Source organism: Lolium rigidum, chromosome 3 (genome assembly GCF_022539505.1).
Source record: "Lolium rigidum isolate FL_2022 chromosome 3, APGP_CSIRO_Lrig_0.1, whole genome shotgun sequence".
NCBI classification, from domain to species: Eukaryota; Viridiplantae; Streptophyta; class Magnoliopsida; order Poales; family Poaceae; genus Lolium; species Lolium rigidum.
This window is the reverse complement of record NC_061510.1, coordinates 1,943,463-1,966,153: the sequence shown is the minus strand read 5'-3', so window position 1 is coordinate 1,966,153 and position 22,691 is coordinate 1,943,463. Positions and strand designations below refer to the sequence as shown.

Sequence of the window (22,691 nt, the reverse complement as noted above, 5' to 3'; positions counted from 1 at the left end):
GTACTTCTTGTAAGTACATATATATGCAGCTCCGTGGAGGCTGAATTGTTATAGTACTTCGTGATCCGTATCTATGAGCTTTGTTGAATGTTGAACTTATTATATCACCGACACTACAGTTCTCTCGTTTGTTGACGTAAGTGGCTATTTGTTATAGTACTACATCATCCTTATATGTCTAGAGTATCATTAATCAAAATTGTTCCAGTTATTGATATGTACGGCAACTTTTTATCATCTGCATAGGCAAAGGTTAACTGCAAATGTACAAACAGTTAAAATTGAAGATTGTCTATGCAGCATGCACGGGCTGTATGTCCATACTAATAATAAGTAAAAGACAACTACTTAGGGAAAAATACCACCCAGAAAGCTTTGCAAATGCCCTGATTTACCTACTGCCCTAAGGTATGCTCCAGTTCTACTGCTGCCCTAAGGCACGCCCTGTTCTACCTACCAACGTAAGGTTTGAACAACTTCTATTGGACATATGATTTTTATTGACTTACTAGGGACGGGCGCGGCAACGCGCGCCATTATGTTCTAGTGTTTCCATAAACCCACTCGGACTAAACGCGCAGGAGGGAACTTCAACGTACCCATCGACGTACTATACTGGGCTTGGTCGAGATGGGTTGGGCCTCCTGGACGTGGATTACTGGCCCTACTCAGCAAGCAGCAACAACCATGAGTTATGCTATAAAAAAGAAAGCAACAACCATGAGAAAGCGTCTTCTAAAAAAAACCAAGAGAAAGAGTGGAATAAAATGAACTGAAGTTTGAAACATTCTCTTCGTTGTCTCTGGTTCCTTTATTGCTTAGGTCAGTTGTTACCGTAGGCACCATTGTATCTACTTCCTCTATCGGGGAGAAAGATGGCATACATTTGTTGAGATACATATGTGACACGTGGCAACAAGGTGTGAGACACCATCGACGTGGAAATTGAAAATCTCAGGGATTTCCTTTTGGCGGATGACTTGCGAGGTTCTCCTCTTGACTTACACAGTGGATGCAAGTCCAGAATTAGAATATATTGTGCTGCGTGCAAGTACTATGGGCGTGTTTGGTTGCTCGAAACATCGTTTCTTGTTTTCAGTGGACCAAAAATCGGTCGATTGGTTGGCTGTGTCGCATAAAAAAACTGCATTGCACAAACTTTAAAGCGGCTCAAAAGTTAGCTTACCAGGTGTTAGAGTATATTTGGTAGTTATAGATTACACGGGATTGTATTAGGATTGTTCCCATATTCTTCCTAGGAGGTTTCTTAGCTTCCAAGTCTTGTACTCTATATATACTCACCCATGAGGTGCAATACAACATCCATCATATTCCGCAATCTCTTCTCCCTCTATCCTTCTACATGGTATCAGAGCGGCACGCTCCTTGACCTAGCCGCCACAAAGCTTCCGCGCCGCCCCCGGGGAGGCCGATCTCCATGATCTACTCCGGGGGCCGCGCAACCCGTATGAGGGTTCGTCCGCCGATCCGTTGATCCGCTACCCTCGAGTCTTTTTTTTCCAATCCGTAGATTGGTTTTCTTTTTGCTCCGCCGGTCGCTCGACCGGCGTTTTCTTTTTTGGTTTACCGATCATAGATCGGATTGAGTCGCCCACCGCCGCCGTCACCGCGCGCCTCTACTCCGACAACGACATCGATCTATACCGGCCATCTTCATCAACCGCGCGGCACGGCCGCACGCGTCACACACGGGACGCCTACGTGCGACGCAGCAGGCAGTCTCGCCCGCGCGGTCTTCATCGCCGGTCCGTCTTCGCCGTCATCGCCCGGGACATCACCGACAACGTCGCCAACGACTCCAATCTGCGGCACGTCGTCCACGCCATGGCGCGTACGCGCCGCCGCCGTCGGTCTGATCAACCGACCGCGCGCACGTCTCCGCCAAGCACGTCCCCGAGCACGCGCCTACCACCGATCGAGCTACGGGCTGCCGCCGCATCGCCCTTCGGGTCGCAGCGCCGCCGCCTTTGGTCCACGCCGCTAGCCAACGACGCGCCTTCGAGGCGCGTACATCGCCGGTGGCGTCCCGCCGCTGCACCGACTCGCGCCCGCGGCCTACGCCAGCCCCTCGGGCCGTGGCGTCGCCGCACGCGGTCGCCTCGCCGTCCCCCGCGCGTCGATGTCCGAGGCCACCACGGCGCCGCCCCTTCGGCGCGGGTCGCCTCCATCCGCGCATGGTCTTCGTCACGCCGCTGGGTCTTCCTCGCCTACTTCGTGTACCGCCGCCGCGCCCCCACCCCAGGTCGCCGCTGGGCTCGCCAACCTCTTCAGGTCGCGTTGGGCTCGCCGACCACCGCAACGCCCGTCTAGGCGTCCAGCTTGACCACCCCTGGTCACCACTGGGTTCGCCGCCTTCTACGTCTTCGTACACTACAGCTTCGCCGCCAGCATCCTCGCCTCTTCCCCGACTCCGTCACCTGCTACTCTACTCCGACACCCGTCGTCGAGACTCGCCTCTTCCCCGACTACACCACCTGTTCCTCTTCTCCGACACCCGTCGTCGAGACCTCCTCTACTAGTCTACTCCGACATGGCGCGCACTTTGTAATGTTCCCTACCCTCGCATGCCCGGTACTGGCAACACCGGAAGTGCCTTCGTCCCCGACACGTTCCCGAGTCTGGCAAACTCGCGTCGGACGTCTCGTCTTCATCGGCTTCGACAACATCTTCTTCGGCATCGCCTCTACGACTGCCTCGACCGCGTCACCGACTTCTTCTATGTGTACTCGGTTCTGGCAAAACCGAAGTATGCCTTCGTCCCCGACGTGCGCCTGGTTCTGGCAAAACTAGGGCCGCACCTCGTCCTCGACGGCTCGAGACCGCATCGACTTCGGCATCGACCATCTCCACGACCGCCTCGACGCGTCTCCGTCACTCTCCTCGCGCACTATGCGCTTGCGGCTTCATGTGCGGCTACCTCGACACCGGCACCCGACGACGACATCGACCACGGCATCCCTCGCGCGGCTACCCCGACCAAGGTTGCACCACCCAACGCTCTCGGCTCCCTCGACATCGGCACAAGGGCTACCACCTCGCCTGCGCCTCACCAGCTTCCTCTACGGTCCAAGCATCCGCGACGCAACTCCGTCCACGATGCTCCCGCTATGACTGCGGGGAGTGTCAGCCCGTTGGTTCCTACCTTCGGCTTCTCTCCGGTCGACCGTCCGCGACGCTACTGTTGTTCACGTCGCTACCGCTACGACTGCGGGGGAGTGTTAGAGTATATTTGGTAGTTATAGATTACACGGGATTGTATTAGGATTGTTTCCATATTCTTCCTAGGAGGTTTCTTAGCTTCCAAGTCTTGTACTCTATATATACTCACCCATGAGGTGCAATACAACATCCATCATATTCCGCAATCTCTTCTCCCTCTATCCTTCTACACCAGGAATGCTCGATTCGGCCGTTTTCCAAGGGACAAGTGTTGACAAGCGCAAATCGGTCGGATTCGTGCGCGGGGGAATACGGTGGAAAAAAGCGGGAGCTCCCCATTTAGAAGCGCAAAGTAGCCTCACCGCCCGCCATAGTCGGTCACCCTCAACGAAAACGAGATTCCCTTTAGCGAAGAAGGCGACGATGGTGGCGGCGGTGATCTAGATCTGCGACGTCGGCTGCGAGCTAGATCTGCGACGGAGATCTCTGGGACCGTCTCTCGCAACCTCTCTGACGCGCTGTCCAGCTGGTTTGGGAGTTCCAAATCTCCTGGAGCGGCGACCCGTCCCTGCCACCATCCCCTTCGTCTCCGACTCCGGCAAGATACGATCGCCTTCAAAAAGACTTTAAGCTCGACCAACCTACTCTCGCCCCTCCTCTTACTGATTTAGTTTACAAACATGCCGATTTATCCTACATTCGGGCCAATTTATCTCCTGATTTAGCCACATCAAAATGCATAGGCCGACTTGCAAAACATATTTGTTCAAGCGGGTGTCCTTATAGTTGTGATTCAGGTATGGGTGTTCTGTCTGCACGCGAGAGCCATTTGTCGCCACACTAGGCCCAGCGTGGCATATGCACTGATGTATGTCCGTGACAGAGAGACGATTAACAACCTGAACTACATCTACAACAATGGCGATGTGGAATCTGTGAACATGCTAAGGATGAAAAAAGTGTAGGGTTCGTAGCATAGAAAACAAAAAAATCCTACCGCAAGAACGAACAAAGAGCCAAGATCTAATCTACTATATGGTAGCAACGAGATAGGATCAACGTACCCTCGAAGATCGCTAAGCGTTGAACGAGATGGATCTCGTGGATGATGTAGTCGATCACTTGCCGCTCTTATGAGCAGGTAGAAGATCCCTCCAGTGCTGCAATCGGGCAGCACCTCCACACTCGGTCACACGTATGGTGTTGATGATGACGTACTTCTCCCTGTTCCAGCGGGCAGCGAAAGTAGTATATCCTCCTCGGAACGCCGGCAGCACGACCGCGTGGTGACAGTGGTGGTGGAGATCTCCTGCAGGGCTTCACCGTCGCCATGTGGGAGATAGGTGGAGGAGGGTGGCACTAGGGTTTGGGGAGAGAGGGAGGGGTGCGGCCAGGGCATCCAAAGGTGTGGCTGGCCAGCCCCCCTCTCCTCCTCTTTATATAGGTGGAACACCCAAGGGCCCTGAGCTACTCCTCCTAGGAGTCCTAGTGCAAACCTACCATAAAATCAAATAGTCAAACCTAGTCAAAGGTGGACTTTAGGTGGGATTTCCCCCCTTCCTTGTTGTTTGGCCGACCAAGGTGGTGGAGTCCACCATGCATGGACTCTACCTTCCCCTTCAGTGGGTCGGCTAGGGCTGGTGGAGTTCCTTCGGGACTCCACCTACCTTAGTGAATATTTTGGACAGCCCTAGAACCTTCTAGAACTTTCCAAACCCCGATAAAAATCACCGGGTTATTCCCAAACTTGGAATCTGACTTACTATATATGAATATTATTCTCCGAACCATTCCGAACCTCCTCGTGATATCCTGGATCCCATCCGAGACTTTGAACAACAGTCAAGCTCCATACCATATTCCATATCTACTTAAACGATATCAACTCTTAAGTGTGTCACCCTACGGTTCGCGAATGATGCAGACATGATCGAGACACATCTCCGTCCAATAACCAATAGCGGGACCTAGAGATCCATAATGGCTCCTACATATTCAACGATGACTTCGTGATCGAGAGAACCATGTGCATTCGTTACCGATTCCCTTTGTCGCGCGATATTTCAGTTATCCGAGATTCGATCATCTGTATCACTATACCTAGTTCAATCTCGTTCCTGATAAGTGCTCTTTACTCGTACCGTAATATGATATCTCTTGTGACCCCTTCACATGCTTGCAATCTAATTAGATATCATTTCACCGAGAGGGCCCAGAGAATATATATCCGTCATTTGGATGGACAAATCCCACTCTTGATCCATGAGCTTCAACTCACACTTTCACAGTACCCAATGCCACCTTTATAACCACCTATTTGATGTAATCAAAGTATTCCTCTGGTGTTAGTGATTAACATGATCTCATGGTCGAAGGATTTAGGTTACAATGCATTTGATAGCTACCGCAAAATGAACTTCAATGACTTGATCTTTTTTCTATGCTTACTATGGGTATGTGTATCCATCATATCATTCTCCTAATGATATGATCTTGTTATTAACAATATCCAATGTTCATGATTAGGAAACCTTGATTATCAATTAATCAACAAGCTAGTTAAACGAGAGACTTACTAGGAACTCCGGCTTGTTTACAAAACACACATGCATTAACGTTTCCAGTTAATGCAATTATATCATGAGATATAAACATCTATCATAAACATTAAGATATAATAACAACCACTTTATTATTGCCTCTTGGGCATATCTCCAACAGAAAGTAGCCTTGAACCAACTCGCCAACACATTAAGAGGAAGGGGTTTGCTCAAGGATAACATCCACACCTGTATCGAAGAGAAAGTTGCTATGTTCCTTCATTCATCGAGATCAACCAACGATTTCGAGTCATCCATAGCACATGGAGGAGATCGACTGAGACAGTTTCTAGGTACTTCAAGGAAGTTCTATATGCAATTGGAGAACTGAGAGGAGAGATGATCAAGCATGCATCTTCCACCACGCCCACGAAGATCTCTAAAAGTCACCATTGGTATCCATATTTCAAGGTCAGCAACACCTTGTACAACAGATTTACACATTAGTGCATCATTTTAGAATGTTAATGTTCATGTACACTTATGGTACTCTCATATCACAGCGAGAGTGCCAAGAAGCGAGCCTCATGCTTACCGACGAGGGATTAACTCGTCAATGCCTACAAGTTGTAGACTTAAGTAGAGGGCAAGTAGATCTCGAAGGTTGTCAGACGAACAAAGGAATCCAACTCAACGAAAAACGGTGGCTAGGGTTAACAATGATCCGATCCTTATTTCGACCTCAGCTTCCCCTTTATATAGGAGGTGAAGCTGAGGGTTTTCCGTGTCGTACAAGTACAAATTATCGGGCTGCGCTGGGCCTTTCCATATATTGATACAAGTTCGTATAATAAATCTATCTTCCTAATCCGAACTCTTCAACCTTCTGGGCCTTCAAGTCTTCGGGTCCATGTGCCTTCTATGCCAATTATGAACCAGGGGCATTCATGCGACATGCCACTTAGGCATACCTATGTCACTTATAGAGGGAGAAAGCACTACACCAACCAGAATGTGCTTGCCGATGTGGACTTCGATATGAGGTTCACATATGTGCTTGCTGGGTGGGAAGGATCAACCCATGATGCTACCATTTTGGCTGATGGCTTGGAGAGAGCAGATGGCTTGAAGGTCCCTAAGGACAAGTTCTACGTAGCTGATGCTGGCTATGCTTGCCGCCCTTGTTTTCTCCCCTTCAGGTCCATAAGGTACCACCTCAATGAGTTCTCTACAAGGTTCTACCCCAAGAATGCCAAGCAACTCTTCAATCTCAGATACTCTAGCCTCAGGGCCACCGTCGAGAGGGCATTTGCAGCTCTGAAGAACAGATTTAAGATCCGTGACCATAAGCCTTTCTATACCTTCTTCACCCATGTAAAGCTAGTGCTGGCTTGTTGCATTATGCATAACTGGATCTTAGGCAGGCATGGGTGTTGATTCGTTCTTCCCAAAGGAGAATGAGGTCCAACCTGATGAGGTTGATGTTGGCCATGGTGTTGCTGTCATTGATAACATGACATGAAAGAACAAGAGGCAGGAGTGGGCGGACGCTATGTGGGCTGATAGAGGCCAGACCAGGATCTGAAAAAGAAGAGAAGCATTCCTGTGATATGTGTTGTGCCAGGAACTAGTCCATGTTGTGTGTTATGAACTACTTGTGCGCTCTACAGTCCCATTCCTGATTAGATAGGGCCTAACATGTTCTGTTAAACTGCTATTTGGAAGTAGTTAGGACTAAACGACGTTATATTAGTCCACCATGTTAGTTTCATTCGCTGTTATGCTCTCTCTTTGCTCTTTGCTGATGAGGGGTAATATCACAACTTGGAAGAAGTGGTTACTAGAACTACGTCCCTAGATAACCAAACAGCCAAAATGCATGCTTGAAACGCAAATTGCAGTTTACTTGCCAACCAAACAAGGCTATGTATTGTAGACTGTAGCTAGCCATTTTGTTACCTTTGTCTATATAAATCTCAGCAGTTTCATTACATGCTAACAGTGATCAGACATCAGACATGCATGCATGCCCAAGAGAGTAATGGATGTCTATTAGTACTGCTCCCTCCGCTCCGAATTAATTATACATATTTTTTAGATACACATATATTTTCAGTTTTAGCATATATACAAGCGAATTTAAATAAACCTGTGACGTCTAATTTAGGATGAAGGAATAGAACATTAAGCTATTTCAACGTTTACTATACGTGTTGGTAATTCGATGTTTATTTTCTCAATTCCATCGCTACTAGGAGACTCCCAATTCTTGAAAGTGATGATGTACACAATGACCCGTTTGCAGCGTCCTCGGACCACTCTCATTGCCACCGGTCCTCCCGCTGAGCACGTCCTACACGATCAATCTGGATAGAGTCCAGCCTTGATCCATGCAATACTGCAGCCTGCTGCCATGCACATGCAGGAGCTCAAGAAGGAAAAGTGATGACAACTGATATGTTCTCCACCGGAGAGTACTTTCTCATCCACATCCCGACTTAACGATCGAGGACCCCCCCCCCCCCCCCCCATCCCCATTGGGTTCAGGGGATCAGGTTCCCCCATTTAAAGGGTAAATTTAAGTGATCTTCTCGTAATTTCATGGCCTTACATTATGGACACACATAAATAAGCAAATTTTGTAATATGCATGTGGTAAAATGACAATAAATTGTATGAGTATCACATGGTAATTATTATTGAAATATACTACTACACTAGACATGATATTATAACATACTACTAACAAAAACTATACGAATTTATATGTATATACAAATATATAAGAGGATATAGCGGGGAAAAGGATGGGAGACCTTTTAATCCTCATCCCATTTTAGATAGCAGGCATCAAAGTTCCTCATACCGGCCCATCCCCTAGTAAATAAATTCTCAACAGGGAACAAGACCCATTGCAATCCCAAAGAAGGAAGCAGACGTAGAGCGCAATTGCCAGCATGCAGTGACCGGACGAGGCGGTGCCGCGGGCGTCATACCGGGGCATCTGCTGCTTGTCACATATTCACCTTTGTGACGGCCTTAGGGTGGTAGTGGATCATCTCCTGCTACACCATTTCTCGGATCATCTCTACACCAAGGTTATCATCTATATGAAGATCGATGGGAACCTGAGCAGGAGGGTTTGCACTTGGATCATACAGGGAAGCCATGTAGGGGTGCTCCAAAGCCTCAACAACACTAATCCTCTTGGAAGGATCAAAGACAAGCATCTTCTGCAATAGATCAATGGCAAGAGGGTGCACTTGTGGGTACATGCTAGGCAGCGGAATCCCGGGGGTGCATTGAAGGGATTTGATGTACTTGCGAGCTCTGTGGTTGTCAACGAACTCAAGGTCACCATAACTCATGGTGCCAAGAACATTGACTATAAGCTTAAGCTGATTTAGGGAGTCCGTTCCTGGAAAGATCGGCTTACGACCAAGTAGCTCAGCAAATATGCAGCCAACAGACCAGACATCTATGGAGGTGTCATAGTTGTCGCACCAGAGCAGCAGCTCAGGAGCTCTGTACCAGCGGGTGACAACATATTCAGTCATAAACTGATCACCTTTGGTGCTATTTGTGCGAGCCAGACCAAAGTCACAGATCTTCAAATCGCAGTTTTCATTAACTAGAATGTTTCCTGGTTTGAGGTCTCTATGGAGTATCCCTGCAGAATGAAGATACTTTAGCCCTCGGAGGAGCTGCAGTCAACAAAAAAGCGGCATCTTAGACAATTGGTTGGTTCAAAAACATTGCTGACATGTAAAACAATCAGCAAAAAATTCAAAGATACCACAATAACAAACTATAATTAATTGTAACATAAGCCATGCAAGTAAGTATTGGTCCACCGTAAAAAAAAAGTAAGTATTGGTCAACTACAAGATGCTCGAGTCTGGTGTCTATACATAGCCTTGCTTACATAATTTACAAAGAGGCTTAAGCTACATATGTTCATACAAATAATCTGTGCAAATCTAGATGTGTATTAAATTGCTTTTAAGAAATACAATTCGTAAGCACAAGCGTAATACAGGAGCAGCTATAGAAGTTCATGCGTACTTGGCATACCAAAGCTAACCAGTGCTTCTTCCATGAATTAGCAAATCATTCTTTGGCAACTTAACTAGTTGGGAAACAACAACTTTATTATAGAGTATGAACTTAATGCAAATTGGAATAGCTCAGTGAAAAAAAAATTATCACTATACAAGAAACTTTTCTTAAACAATCAAACATCGTAAATCAATTAAACAAGATCTACCAACCACGACACATATGCATCAGGAATTAATGGATTGTACGTCCGATTGTGTAAGTGGGCATAACTTTGATGACATCTGCAAAAATTATCAGACCTACTTTGATTTGTATGGAAAGGAAAAAAAACCTTATACAGCCCTGGGATTCTTATGCCTAGCAAGCCATAATAATGACTTCCAAATATAGCCCTAGGTATGACTGAACAAACTAATGACAGAATGGCGAAGAGAATAATTGAACAAGCGGTAGGGTAAGAAAGAAAAAACAGAGCTCACGCTTACCTGAAAAAGGAAATATCGGAAGTGATCATTGGAAAGCGGCTGAGACGACTTGATTATCTGATGCAGATCGAAGTCCATGAGTTCGGAGACCAAGTATACATCCTTGAAACTCCTCCTATGTATGGGCATCATTATATCCTTCAAACAAAGAACATTCTCATGACGCAAGTGCCGAAGAAGCCTCAGCTCGCGCAGCGTCCTCAGCACATCCACGCGGTTGTCGAAGACATTGCTTATCTTTTTTATCGCGACCTTCTCATTGGTCTCCTGGTTTATGGCCGAACAGACGACACCGTAGGCGCCGCTCCCGATGGGCCTGATCGGCGCGTACTTGGTGTCGATCTCGAACATCGTCTGCCACATTGTGTAGTAGTGCTTGCCGTTCGAAGAATCCACCATCCTCGCCATTTTCTACGGAGAAGAGGTACGCGGAGGAGTGAGGGCATCTCCAGTTCTCCACGGCCCGACGCCACTAAAGTGGCAGGCGCCCGTCGCATCCGTCCGAAACCATCGAATTTAACCGTGCGTCCGCTTGCGTTGAGGTGCTCAGTGACCTCATGTTAATTTTGCATTTAAAAGCAACATAATTTATATAGGGAATAAAAAATAAAAAAATAAAACTAAAAGGTGCATGTAGCGTCTGCTACTCTAGGCTACTTCTCGTCCCCGTCGATGAATTCTGGTATTGCCCACAACAGTTGGCAGCCGGTGAAATGTACGCCAGTGGTGGAGGTGGAGCAGGCGGCACAATCCACGGATTGAACGGTGGAGATGGAAGCGGTGGGTGCGGAGGCGAGTTTTGCACTGCCCGTTCGAGGACCTCATCCTCCGTGAGGCCTGCTGGTATGATGTTGATGGCGTACCGAGGCAGCGTTGGACGCGCCTTTCGGTCCACCTCTAACACGAGGATGCCGAGCCTCTTGAACTCTCTGTCTCTCATCGTTGTCGGTAGCTGGAACTCCCGGCCCTCCTCCATGGCCGTCTTCCACTCGTGAAAGACGTAACCGACGAAGTCGTTGTTATCATCCTTGGTTTCCTCGTTGTAGTAGCCCATCTCGTCGTCGTCCTGGGGAGGCGCAGGAGAGGGCAATTGCGAACATCGACGAGGGGTAGCAGGGCGGGAAGGTGGCGGAGGTGGACCGAACAAGTTTTCATTGCTTTGTGGTAGCAGGTAATGCTGATTTCCTGAGTACTCATATACACGTTTTTCTCTATATGACTACACTAGATTCGGTTGTGGAGCCTTTTCGATTAATGATGTGCTTTTTTTTCTCCGTTTTCATTTTGTGTTACTGTCTTGCTTTGAAAATCTATCACTTTTAGGTCTTTCTGATCATAAGATGATACAGCTACATTGTTCAGCTTTGCTCATGTTGGACAGCAGGTGCCGCTGAAACTGTTACATGTGTATGCATGCTTGTCATCAAGTATACATCACTACCCTTAAACATATTTAGCTTTTTCTTTCATTTTATCGAGTTGTCTCCGGTGCTTTGTTGTTTCACTTCTACAATCAAAATACACATAGTCTCTAGTGCTTATTTGTGTCGTCTTTGAATTGTTAGGTACCGGGATGCAATCACTTGATTTGTCGATGAGATCAACACCTTGCAGCTTATTAATGGTGGGAACGATCATTTACAAGGCTTTGTCATGGCAACACTGGCGTAAAAGATAAAATTTTCAATGATTTCACGAGTCTCCAGCTTGCTGGTCCGCACGCCAACCTGCTTCCCATGCCGGAGGCGACGCCGACCAGATCTCAGCAACACATCACATGGGAGTAGATGGCTCTGCCAAGGCAGTCGACGCTGGTGACCTAACCTCCTCCATCTGGTCTGCAGATTCACAACCTCCATCACACTTCATAGGATATACTATTTTTGTGCTTTTCCATAAAGTTTGGTCGAATTGTTTAATTTACAAGGTATATAGTATATATCCTATGCGTGTATGAAAACTTTTATGATTGTGGCAGTAAATTATTGGTAACCAGATGTTTGCTATGATTGCATTTGTTTCTACAACCAACAATGAGGCCCACCCCTCCTTCGTTCTATGAAGAATAATGGATTTCAAACAGGAAGCTCGTATTTATATTGTATTTTGAGTAAAATATGTGGGGATTCATGTTCTTTTTCCAGTGTGACATTTGTCTTCAGCACCATAAGATTATGATACCTTTGTACTGTTATCCTTATTTTTTCATTTTGAATTCCTCTTCAGAAATTACGTCTTACATAGTCTATCTTCTATGTTCCTCTTCAGAAGTTGCGTCTCACACTGTCTTCTATGTTGGGAAATAAGTTAGAAATCTTAACCCCGATGGCCGTTGCCCATAGTGTGGTAAATTTATGTAAGCTCAAAAAATTGTCATGTTTTGGTGATTCAAGATGAATGGCTACTGTGCCCTATTATGCATTTTGTTTGTGTTTATGTTAACTTAGTTCAGTCAGTTTTTCTTGCTTCAGAGAACTATACTTCTTTCCTATTTACAGAAGTGAATAATGTATTTGTTGAATACAGAAGTGAATACTTCTTTCCTATTTTTACTTATGCTCTTGATGCCTCTGATTTAGAAAGAGTCTATGATTCATGTTATTTATATTTACCAGGTTTAGCTGAAAAGGTCATGCATGCTACTGAGCTGTTGGTTGTGATAGATCTGGAGTTGCCCAAAAGATAAATGGAGGTTCAGAGGTATACTGGAAGCCCGCACCCCGAAACTGCAACAAGTTGCATCTATAAGAACTTTAATGTGATAAAACATCTTCATTTTAATGTTATGTAATTTTCAATCATAGTTAGCTGAACCATGTATAGCACAATCCGTTGCCAGTTCAGTATCATCCTAAATGGCTTAGTTAGATGATTAGTTCGGCAATTATATCGGCTGAACAATTGTTATGTGCTCCTTATCGGCAAATCACATTTTTGCAATAATTTAAAAGATGTCCATGTCTGGATACCTGATGTTAGCCTTGCTACTCCTGAGCCACTCGGCATGAGACCAAGCACGACAGTCCAGAGGAAGTTGGGTCAATTCATGACTGACATGAGACCGAGCACGGCAGCCTAGAGCAATTTGCTGACATCTTTATGGCTGTAAGAACCTGTGGTGTAGTCCACGCAAGTCGGGTGAGAGGCCGAGTAATCGAAGAAAGGCCGTTTGTTTCAAACCTGCTTGAGGGGTATAGCACGTGTGCTCTGTGCTTTTTTATGTAACATGTAACGTTCTTTGAATGTTGTTGATCTCTTGAAGCATATATCTTTTCGGATTGATGAAATATTTAAGTCCAGAATTGTACTATAAGAAGATGCCACTTTACAAAATCATTGAGTTTAATCAAAGAAAAGATGGATTTTCTGTTGCATTGTTCCTTGAGACATATTACTACCATTGTCATATTGAGTTCTGTTTTAGAAATATACTTTATGGTGAATCTATTCATGTTGATTCAGTACTGTAAATGTTTATATTTTTGCGTGTAAAGTTAATCGAATTTGAAAAACGTTGACTTTCGACTAATCCTTAGACGGCTTATATTTTAGGACAAAGAGAGTATCTGGTAACAAAGCGATTAACAATTAGGGCATAACATGATACGGGTGAAACAACATTATTGTCCACGGGAGTACCACTCCTCAACAGGTGTCTCAATTTTGAAAATACAAGAGTTAACACTTAGCACCATGCGTGTGTTACTATTTTATTTTGTGCGTTGCACGTGCATGTTTACTAGTCAGAGTAACATAAGGAATAGCCACTAGTATTCCATCTTGATCGCGCTGCGATTTCTAAGAAGCCCTGAATACCGGACCGAAACAAGTATTTTGGAGGAGAATTAATACTGTACTAGGTGTCACCGAAAATATATACCCACGCTGGATGGGAAACATATGGTTGACCAGGCCATCTCCTTTCTTCCTCCCGATCCGTCAGTCCTCTTACACCATGATGAATCGCTAGGGTTAGCGCGGCGGCGACGTCTGATCCTGGCGATGGCGCAGCTGTGACCTCCTACGTCATCGCTGGTGCTGCTCATCCCTTCGTCCAGCCAGTCCTCTCCGCGCCGCTGCTCCTTCGTGCTCTCCCACCACACCTCTCCGGCGCGGCGACTCCATCCATAGGTACGTCACTTCCCAATCCCCTGTTCCTCGATTACTCAACAAGAAACAACAATATGGGGAGAGGATCATGTCCTGCCTAGCTCGATCCTAGTTAATTATCCAGCGGTCACAATATTTCTTTCGCCTGATCGTTCGTCCGGTCCAGTCCAGACTAGTAATTTGCATGCACGTACAGTTTTGTTGCCAAATTCAGTTAATCTGTCTGTCTGTCTGTCTGTCTGTTTGTTTCACGAATTGCTCAAAATAGTGATGCTTTGTCTACTGACACAGAGATACCTCTGTCTATCTACAATGTCTCCTCTGGTGGACAAACAAAGCAGCCAAGAACACTCAATCATTGAAAACAAGGGTGATGCTTTCAGGAGGTTGGCGAAACCGAACTTAGCAGCAATGCAGCTTCAACTTCTACCCTATGTAAGGATTAAACACTTCTTATTTTGATGGATTGCCAACTCTTTTAAAATAACCATCTTGGGAAGGACAGTTGAACTAGTGTCACAACCTGACTGCTCATGCTCATTGCAGGACGTACTGCGCAACGTACTGTCACGGTTATCACTCAAAGAAGTCGTGAGGATGGGCATACTTTCTCGCGAATGGAGACAGCTAAGGATATGCCACCCAGAACTGGTCTTCACCAAAGATACCTTTAGTAACATTACAACCGATAATACTGAACAACGCGAGGAGATGACATTTGCAGAGCTGATGGACTTCAACGCCAAGAAGCTGGAGTGGCTAACCAGACGATTCATAAAAAGTGTTGATAATGTATTGCGCCCATTGTGGTATACCCCTACTACTACTACCACCACCACCACCACCACAACGCTGGATAAGTTCGCTGTCAAATTTGGTCTTTGGAAAAAACACAGGTATCACATTGATAGATGGGTTAGCTTTTCCATTTGCTCTAGAGCCAAGCACATTGTTCTTGATTTCACATCCGAAGATATTGGCTTTGGCTCTCAATACGACAAGTACAAGTATTCTTTGCCGCTGAGCAATCTCGGTGGCACAAACGGCTCTTGCGTGAGATCTCTTTATCTTGGCAACATATATTTAGAGACACCCCCAAGTTTTTGTGGCATCACAAACCTTAAGGAACTCACACTAAATACTGTGTCCATCAGTGGAGATGATCTCGAGTGCCTGTTGCTAAGTTGTTCTCTTCTCGAGATTTTAAGTATAGAGTGGTGCAAACCATTGTCAATTTTACATATACAGCAGGAGCTGTGCCAGTTGCACTACCTGCGTGTGCGCTTTTGTGACCTGGAACTTATAGAGTTGCATGCTTCAAATCTTAACAAATTTGAGTTTGACGACTCTTTGAAGCAAATTAAGCTCAGTGAATGTCTGAAGTTGTCAGAGGCCACCTTTGTGTCGAATATGAGAGCGTTCGAGTTTGATGAGTATGGTTTCGACTTCACCTTTGCCGAGCTTCCAACTGGTCTTCCTCATGTGCATAAGCTATTTCTTCTTTTGAATCCTGACCAGGTTTGATCTTTAAAGAAGTGTCCTGTTATATTTCCTTTCAATTTTGTGGTAACAATATTGGATCTCAAATAATTATTTTTTGTGGCTCTACATTGTATGGATTGTAGGTGCTAAGGTTCAGTGACAGCCAGTCTCGCTTCATAAATTTGAGGCATCTGAACATCAACCTTGAGACATTTTTCTATCCAGATGATACTAGTTGGTCTGTGGGGTTGGTTAATATCTTGGAATTAGCACCTCTCTTACAAGAACTGGAACTGCATGTAAGTACCTTGGTCGTTAATTATGTTTTCTAACGTGTTAATTATGATAATCATGTATGTTTCTTTTGTTTGATCTTTCCGTTTGAATTAACATCTATAACGAAATTACTGGATATATGTGTGCAGCTCGGTCGTGATAGGTATTGCTCTTCTGCTATCAGGACCGTGATGGCCATTGAAGGACATGTGCATCGTCACCTCAAGAGTGTCTACATGTCTGGGTTTTGTGAGGTATTGGGGCTAGCTGAGTTGGCGCTCTACATCCTGGAGAATGCTACCATGCTTAAACGTATGGTAGTGGATCCAGTGTCATACAGAGATCCCTCGAATGATGATATCTATTCTGTCAGTAAGGGTGGTATCAGCGAGGAGGATCTGTACGACATCAATCAGAAGAGAGCGTTTGCAGAAATGTACCTCGGCAGAGAGGAGTTTCGCCATATCCTCACTATTTTATGAGTAACAACAGTACTAAGATTTGAGATATTTTCTTTCCATTCGAAAGATTTCTGAAGCTCTGCAAGAATCACTCAGAAGCGAAGCATGCCTCTCAAGCTGAATGATTGGAGACAGTAGTATGAGCCCCGATAATTAAGTATTGTCTGTATTTTGATTACAATCTGGGTTAACTATGCCTTCGTTATATATATTTTATTTGGTATTATGAACGTAAGCATTTGGCAGCAATTGATCTGTGTATGATCCAGTCAAAGATTCAGAGCTTTCCGTCCTATGACTTCTTGTTAATTTTCTTGCACTAGTACTACATTCTTCTCTGATCCTCGACAGTTCAGAACAAACAAAACCAAAGAAGCCACCCCTTCTAGCTACACTAGATATATTAATTAAGTTTTACGTAAGTGACTAAGCACTAGTTCCGCTCCTTCTAATTAGCTAGTACTTACCAACAAAGTAATAAACAGTAATAATACTGTATCACTTCAATAGCAATATTTTACATTGTATATGTGTTTTATCCTAGACTCCTCAGCTGCCAGCCTAGCATCGACCTTGTAACATATGTGAGGTTTGTCATTTAACTACCAAATAACCAAACCAAGCAAAAAAAAAAAGCAGTAACTACGAATGGCTGGCCATGAACTATCTTAGGTAACTGAACCATAATGCATTAAAAAAACATAAACGAGAGAAGATTGTAATCGGTTCATTCAACACCGCACAACCTCCATCAATAATTTGGGAATGTCCTCAGTTGCAAGAGTATAGATTGTTAGTTCGTTTCTGTTGCTTCGGTGTTTGTATTTATGCGGCGTGAGTCCAAATATACACTATTGTTACAACTTCTATGCTTGACAAATTCTCAATTTCAGATGAGTTGTGGTTCTTGTTCAGATCTGGGCAGTCTCACGTCTCGCGGTTAATTCCAGTTTCTGGATTATCCGTATTTGTTTTGTACACTTCCCTATTATTGTAAGGTCAAATAATCATTGTTTTTCACTCAATTTATGGGACATATATTGAAACATTGTCATTGCTAGCTTATAAATATTAAAACTGCGGGGCTCAATGATAGTGAAGGGGAAATATGGCACAGTGGGCAACCAAATAATAAGCGGGGCCCCTAACTGTATGAACGTTACTTAATCTGAGGTGAAGGAATACCTTTGTCATTAGATTTAACTATACATAAATAGTTGAGTACATATTCTTCATTTTCTCCTTTCATGCAAGTAAATTCAGCAAAGAATAGATTGTCGTGGCCACTTTGAAAACCATCAGCTCCTTTGGGTAATATTGTAAAATCAATGTGATAGAACACATTGCGACGTCTGGTCCTCTCATAAATTTCTCCGAAGCTCACAACATCTCCAAGTTCGTATGCAAGATCCTAAATGGGAGGCGTGGTTCGTATCAACAATGGTACATAAATATACAAAAATCATGACAGCCATGGTAAGAGGACAGAGAGTGAGGGGGGAGCAGGAGGGACAGAGAGCAGACCCCCGAAAGATTATGATCCTCATTGTATCTGTCGAGTAAAGAATGAACTAGTATGCCAATATTGCGATGCTGTGTGTGTTTTTTTTTCGTGGTTCTGGTTCTGGGTCTCCCGTTCGACTAGAAGAAAGAAATCGATTTTTTTAGATGAAGAAAGAAATAGAGTTGTTCAGGCGGTTGACTAGAAACATGCAGGAGGGAACTTCGACGTACCAACCCGAGTAGAGCTCTTTCAGCTACCAACACGGGTACACAAGTTGACATCCTAGGCAATCTCCTCATTGGCGCTAAACAACTACAGAGCGAGGAAGAAGAGCTCAGGTATCGTGAGACACGGATGGACAAGGCCGATAGAAGAGTTTGTCAAACGGAATGTCCACACCGGTTTTGACCTAGACACACTAGGAGCTCTGGTGTGATCACTCGCGTTGATAGGGGTTGCTTTGTCGCGGCAAGCTGCAGAGGCATCCCTTTTGTTTCAGATAATTCAACGGCTGAAGCCATGGCGCTATGCGATGGTCTTCAAAGATACCACAATAACATAACAAACTGTAATTAAATGTAACATAAGCCATGCAAGTAAGTATTGGTCTACGGTAAAAAAAAGTAAGTATTGGACCACTACAAGATACTCAAGTCAGGTGTTGTTATGTGGCTGCTAGGGTTTGGGAGGGAGAGAGGGCCGGCCGGGGGCCTTGCCCACGGCTGGTGGCAAGAGGGAAGGGATTTCCTTCTTAATTCTTGCTTGATTAGATTGATAAATCTCCTCTCCTTATATAGAGAGGTTTACTTGACTCCCAAGCAACGCTTACTTGACCCCTAAGCAAACCATAAGACTAACGGGCCCAGGCCCATGACGTACTCTTAACACTACACCCCACGTGGACATGCAGCTCGTCCTCGAGCTGCAACCTAAACAAACCATGACTCGATGCAACACAACCCTAACATATAAAAATGAGCCTTTTACATCTCGGCTTGTTTTATTACTCTCAACCTGAAATAGACTGAGACGCTTTATTGTTGACTCCTGGAAATAAAGTGGACACCATTCGCCCGTCGGACGTGCACCTGTACAGCCACCTGGATCCCATAGAAACCAGCGGGACAAAAGGAACCCGCGCGGCGGCCGACGGCGGAATGCAGTGGTGCTACGCGATGCGCTCCTGTCGGGGACACCATGCCTTCTCCCCGCCGGATGACTGTTGATGGTGCAGACTTTGAGGTCGCTGCCTGCGGGAACAACAGCCGCACGCCCAAGATCCCCGACGCAGGGGACGAGATCGAGGTCCGTTGCACAACGAAGCGCAACTTGGAGGAGCTGCAGATCACGCATCTCCCGCACACGCCGACGCACTAGGAGGCCGCGCGCAGCAGCCTGCAGCCTCACCGCTGCCGACACGTGGCGGATAGCGATCCAAGCCGGAAGCGGTGACGGCGACGGAGAGAAACGGACCTGGTGGAAGGGCATCTCGGGCTGTGTCAATGTAGAGCCCGGGGCCAAGGTCGCTCCCACACCGCCGAAAGGAAGGGACGGCGTCGGCGGCGGCAGCTGCTGCTGTTGCAGCTGCCCACCGAACGGCAGGGACAGCGTCGGTGAGGAAAGCAGCTGCAGCGGCGGCGTTGGTGGTGGCGGCAGCAGCTGCTGTTGCTGTAGCGTCCCGGTGGGGAAGAAGGCGGTCGGCTGCTGGAGAAGAGGGACCACCGGCGCCGAGGTAGGGCCCGACCCGGAGATGGTGGACAGCGGCGCCGGGGACTGCAGGCAGCCCGGCGTCGGGTGGCGGAGACGACAGCAGCAGCGTCGGCTGCCACAGCAGCAGCGCCGCTGGCGGCGGCGGCCCATAGGGACCGGCCAGGAAGAGGCGGATCTCCTGGACAGCAGTGGTGAGATCGCGGAGGGCTGCGGTGATCTCCGTCGGGGAGAGAACGGCGGGGACGTTGGAGTGCGGCGGCGGCGGGTGAGAAGAATTCGGTGGAGGGCTGGACATGATCGAACCCGGGAAATCTGATACCAAGTGTTATGTGGCTGCTAGGGTTTGGGAGGGAGAGAGGGCCGGCCGGGGGCCTTGCCCACGGCCGGTGGCAAGAGGGAAGGGATTTCCTTCTTAATTCTTGCTTGATTAGATTGATACATCTCCTCTCCTTATATAGAGAGGTTTACTTGACTCCCAAGCAACGCTTACTTGACCCCTAAGCAAACCATAAGACTAACGGACCCAGGCCCATGACGTACTCTTAACAGGTGTCTATACATAGCCTTGCTTAGAGCATTTACACTCGATGCCCTCCATTTCACATCCGGTTAATGGTCTTTGGAGGGCTATTCAATCTTTGGGAGGCTAAAAATTGATGCCACCGTCCAGTCCTAGCCCCCATTTGCTTGCATGTGCATGTGAGAAGAGAGAGGAAAGATTTCTGCATGTGAGGGTGCATGTAGGCCAGCCATGTGGGGAGAGAGAATAAAATATCATTTGCATGCACGCCGGTGCCACCAGCAGCCTCCCTATGAGCTGGGTTTTGATTAGGACCGCCGGCTAAATTTTATTATTTGGGGAGGCTATAGGGGACCGATTGGGCGCCTTTTTTGTCGCCAGCGTCCCCAATTTTGTCTTTTCTAGCCTTTGGGGAGGACGAGTGGAGATGCTCTTGCACAATTTACAAAGAGGCTTAACTTATATATGTTCATACAAAAAATCTGTGCAAATATGGATGTGTATTAAATTGCTTGTAAGAAATACAATTCATAAGTACAAGCGTAATAGGGGAGCAGCTATAGAAGTTCATGCGTACTTGACATATCAAAGGTAGCCAGTGCTTCTTCCATGAATTAGCAAAATCATTTTTTGGCAACTTAACTAGCTGGGAAGCAACAACTTTTATAAAGAGTATGAACTTAATGGAAATTGGAATAGGACAATGTAAACAACATTAAATCGCAATACAAGAAACTTTTCTTAAAAAATCAAATATCATAAATCAAGTAAACAAAATCCACCAACCCGACAGATGTGCATCTGGAATTAATGGATTGTATGCCCGATTAAGTAATTAGGCATAAATTTGATGATCTACTTTGATTTGTATCAGAAGGAAAAAATCGTATACAGTCCTGGGATTATTATACCTAGCAAGCCGTAGCGATTACTTCCAAATAGAGCCCTAGGTACGAATGACCACACTATTGACAGAATGGTGAATAGAGCAATTGGACGAGCGGTAGGGTAAGAAAGCGGTTACCTGGAAAACGAAATAAGGGTAGTGATCACTGAAAAGCGGCTGAGACAACTTGATTATCTAATGCAGATCGATGTCCATGAGTACGGAGACCAACTAGACATCCTTGAAGCTCCTCCTATGTACGGGAATCATTATATCCTTCAAAGAAATAACATCCTTGTGACACAAGTGCCGAAGAAGCTTCAGCTCGCAACGTCCTCAGCGCATCCACACGCTTGCCGAAGACATTGTTTATCATTTCTTATCGCGAGCTTCTCATCTTTCTCCTGGTTTATGGCTGAGCAGACAATACCATAGGCTCCACTCCCGATGGGCTTGATCCTTACATACTTGGTGTCAATCTCAAACATCGTCTGCCACATCATGTAGTAGTACTTGCCATTGTTTCTCATGCTGTTCGGAGAATCCACCATCCTCGCCACTTTCTACTGAGAAAAAGGAAACACACAAGATTAACAGCCTAGGAATTAAATATTTACTCTGCATGACCACACTCTAAAAATGCAATGTCAACAGAACAAGTGTTCAACAGATGCTGGGGATTAGTATTTCTAAGTCGCACGAGAATAATTCTCCTGTTTAAAATCAACCTTAAAAAAAGTTTAACTACTCAATTTCAGTTGGACAACTAATCAAACACCTGGTGTGCAGTGTGCGTTTGCTTAGTAATAAAAGCAAGTAAGCAGCGCTGGAAGCAGCAATGCACCGCCGAAACGTCCCCAATAATCTACATTTTCATGTGCGGGCTCCTCTAACACGAGAATCCTACCGGCGGCCGGCCAATTCGGCAGCAGCAAGAGAGCACCGCCCCGCTCCTCATACAGTACTACTGTACTATGCCTCACGAAAGAAAACGAGGACAAGTGATCCCGTGTGGGTAATCGATCACTCACCAGTCACCAGTCGCCCCGGCGGCAGCAGCAGATATGAAGAGGCGGAGCAAAGACCGAATGATGCTTGCGCGCACGCCAGGGCCGTGATGGTGCTTTTTAGACGTTCATCCGGAGAAAAGGTCTAACGTAGCCATTCCGTTTGAACAAATCTCAGTATAGAGTCTAACCTTTTGTTCTAATTTCGTGCTACATATACGACGTTTTCTGTACGATTTTCGTAAGACACCTCACAAATGCACTTGGTTGGCGACCCAAACGGTCTGTTTCTCTCCGTTTGGATCGGCCCACGGACTGGATGTGTCACGCTGTTCGATCTGTCCGAACAGAACGCCCAACGGCGCAACCCCATTATGTCCGCTTGCTAGTTGCCTGAGCTCAGAAGAGAAAAAGAATGGCGCGAAGTTTAGAAAGCAGCGAAAAATTGATAGAAATTTTATTAATTCA

The 22,691-nt window shown here is 46.0% G+C and overlaps 2 protein-coding genes across 2 annotated transcripts; one reads left to right on the top strand and one right to left on the bottom strand.

Moving 5' to 3' along the window:
* Window positions 1-8,441: 8,441 nt before the first annotated feature.
* LOC124701088 (mitogen-activated protein kinase 4-like) lies at window positions 8,442-22,293 on the bottom strand. The gene is made up of 3 exons (XM_047233138.1): window positions 22,255-22,293; window positions 10,268-10,678; window positions 8,442-9,424 (listed from the first exon to the last, which is right to left on the bottom strand). Exons 2-3 carry the CDS (start codon window positions 10,673-10,675, stop codon window positions 8,786-8,788), a joined length of 1,047 nt encoding a protein of 348 aa, XP_047089094.1. The 5' UTR covers window positions 10,676-10,678; window positions 22,255-22,293; the 3' UTR covers window positions 8,442-8,785.
* LOC124701087 lies at window positions 14,221-16,857 on the top strand. Its single transcript, XM_047233137.1, has 5 exons — window positions 14,221-14,398; window positions 14,669-14,812; window positions 14,924-15,895; window positions 16,003-16,158; window positions 16,285-16,857. Exons 2-5 carry the CDS (start codon window positions 14,690-14,692, stop codon window positions 16,615-16,617), a joined length of 1,584 nt encoding a protein of 527 aa, XP_047089093.1. The 5' UTR covers window positions 14,221-14,398; window positions 14,669-14,689; the 3' UTR covers window positions 16,618-16,857.
* Window positions 22,294-22,691: the final 398 nt, after the last annotated feature.